This window comes from Penaeus monodon, chromosome 13 (assembly GCF_015228065.2).
Source record: "Penaeus monodon isolate SGIC_2016 chromosome 13, NSTDA_Pmon_1, whole genome shotgun sequence".
NCBI lineage: Eukaryota > Metazoa > Arthropoda > Malacostraca > Decapoda > Penaeidae > Penaeus > Penaeus monodon.
Genome location: NC_051398.1, coordinates 38918811 through 38921310, shown reverse-complemented (window position 1 = coordinate 38921310; position 2500 = coordinate 38918811). Strand labels below are relative to the sequence as shown.

General features: G+C 34.7%; 1 protein-coding gene across 1 annotated transcript in view; it reads right to left on the bottom strand.

The window, feature by feature from the left end:
- LOC119580316 (collagen alpha-1(XV) chain-like) overlaps positions 1 to 2500 on the bottom strand; it is a 7690-nt gene that overhangs the window by 799 nt on the left and 4391 nt on the right. Inside the window, exons 4-10 of the mRNA XM_037928400.1 lie at positions 2399 to 2443; positions 1846 to 1947; positions 1552 to 1600; positions 1052 to 1143; positions 730 to 822; positions 470 to 538; positions 1 to 171 (exon numbers count right to left, since the gene is read on the bottom strand). The exon at positions 1 to 171 is cut by the window's left edge and continues 24 nt beyond it. Of these exons, the coding sequence (XP_037784328.1) occupies positions 1 to 171; positions 470 to 538; positions 730 to 822; positions 1052 to 1143; positions 1552 to 1600; positions 1846 to 1947; positions 2399 to 2443 (621 nt within the window). The remainder of the gene's footprint in view (positions 172 to 469; positions 539 to 729; positions 823 to 1051; positions 1144 to 1551; positions 1601 to 1845; positions 1948 to 2398; positions 2444 to 2500) is intronic.

Sequence of the window (2500 nt, the reverse complement as noted above, 5' to 3'; positions counted from 1 at the left end):
CCTGTCCTGCCGACGCACGATGGAGCTCAGGTCCTGTGTGTTCGAGGTGAGGAGGGCCCTGAAGGTACCCCGAAGACCCGCTTGTCGGGACTGCCTGAAGCATCGTCGGTCCGCACGCCGGAGACCGCCCATGTTGCCATCGAGGGGCGTGTTCAGGGCTGCTAATCGTAGCTGGAAAGTAATGTAAGATTTTTTTTTTTTTTTTGCAATAAAAAGCTGCGTAAATAATAAAGTTAAATCTCTGTTTCTAAATTAGCAGGTAGGAAAAGGGGAGAATATTATCCACAAAAGGCATGTGAGTGACGGTGTGTGTGTGTTTATTTATCACCCTATCTATCAATATATATATATATATATATATATATATATATATATATATATATATATATATATATATATATTTATATATATATATCACTCTTTTCAAGTGGCAATACTGAAATGTAAGATGACACAAGTCTGAACTTACGGCTTTGCCACCTGAAGGAGCAAGTGGTCGATCTCTCAGTCTGCTATAGTCAGGCATCATTGTACCCATCTGTAAAATAATAATAATAATAATGAAATAAAATAAAACAATGAGGGTTGAATGGTAATAAAAACATGGACAGACTTAGACAGGAAGTAAAAGAGAGGCAGAGAATCACACCAGATCAATCAAATAAAAAACAATATGTAAAAAGGTGAATTGAACGACAACAAATACACCGATGATCGGACAAAACTCACCCTGACATACCGCCAACCCCTTTTCACGCGGCCCACGAAAGAGTCCTCCTCCTCCAGATATACCAAAGTCCCTGGCGAAGGAGTAGGAGTCACCTGCGTCATAGATTACAAATAATTCAGGAAAAAAAAAACATAAATACTCATCACAGAGTTGCTATAAATAAGAAAACGATATAAAACAAAAAAAATAATTAATGTAATTTGGAAACTACACCCGGAAAAGACTTGCTAAAACAACGATATATAAAAAAAATAAATTACTATATAATCGTAGACGTTAATTAAGCCTTTTTTCGTATTGACCAAATATTTCGTCACGCACCTGCTGGAGGGCAAGTCCATTTCGGAAAGTGACCGGCTCGTCTATACAGAGCATGTTGTCTTCCGTTTTAGTGGTGTCAGCATGAGGTATTCCTGGGAGAAGTAGATGGAGTGATGTGAATAATAATAAGAAGAATATAATGATAATAATGATAATGATGATAATGATAATAATAATAATGATAATAACAATAATTATAACAATAATAATAATAATAATTTCAATAATAATAATAATTTCAATTATAATAATATTGATAATAATAATAATAATAATAATAATAATAATAATAATAATAATAATAATAATAATAATAATGATAAAAATAACAATAATAATAATGATAAAAATATTAATGATGATAATAACTGCAATGACAGGTATTATTACCAAACGTGTTATATTAACATTTGTAAATCAGTGCATCTATCCATCTATTTGTATTTCTGTGCCCATGCAGAGGCTCCTTAAGTAAGAAACATAACCAGCAAGCATCCTACCAAGGCGTAATCTTCCTCTTAGCAACGGAGGTTCACCCGAAGGATGAAGCTGCAAGGGAACATAGACTTACTTTGAGTACTGTGGAAAAAAATCATTTATCTTCATAACAGAAATCCGTATCGCCCAGGTTATAAGCATGATTTTTTTTTCTGGATTTAGGTGAAGCTGATGGTATGACTTGCAGGAGTATATTGAGAATTTCAAAAAATATAAGAAACAAAACTAATAAGAAGAAAAAAGTCTGATTAGATAAAGAAGAAAAGTAATGCAGTTTGTCATTGACATTCGCTCACCTGGTGCATCGTCGCTTTACCACAGCCGACTGGTAGGCCAGGTAAGCCAGGTGGACCTATAGGGCCATGTCGTCCTGCCCTGCCACGTGGCCCTCTTTTCCCCTGGAACAGAAAGTCTGGTCAGTCTCTGCTGAGGAAGTGCAACATTATACTAATTTCAGATACCAAAGTGGACGTCTGGCGTATATACTTGTCCTAGTAATGATTACGTTAAATCATTGTCTACTTTAGGTCTAAAGATTACTTCAAATGTTTTCATAATTTTTTTTTTTATGCATGGCTAAAAATAAATGGTAGAATGGAAAAAATATTTAAGTCTCTAAAAGATACTTGAATTATTCAGTATTGCTGTACATCTGTGGATATGATACAATAGTAATTCGTCCACGCAAGCTATTCATCATTAAAAAATATCGCCATAACATTATTTGTCTTTCACTTCATGTTTTATAGGGTTGGAAAATCCTTAGGCACATTTCACTTACAAGTTTACAAAATAGAAATTGAGCAACAAATATATTACAAGGATTTATTAGTAATAAACAGACTTTACCTTCTTGCCTTTCTTCCCTTTCTTGCCCCGTTTGCCTGCTTTGCCCTGAAATGACGTGCTCAGGTAATTTTTTTCGTTTCAGTCAGCGAGGATGAGAAGGTA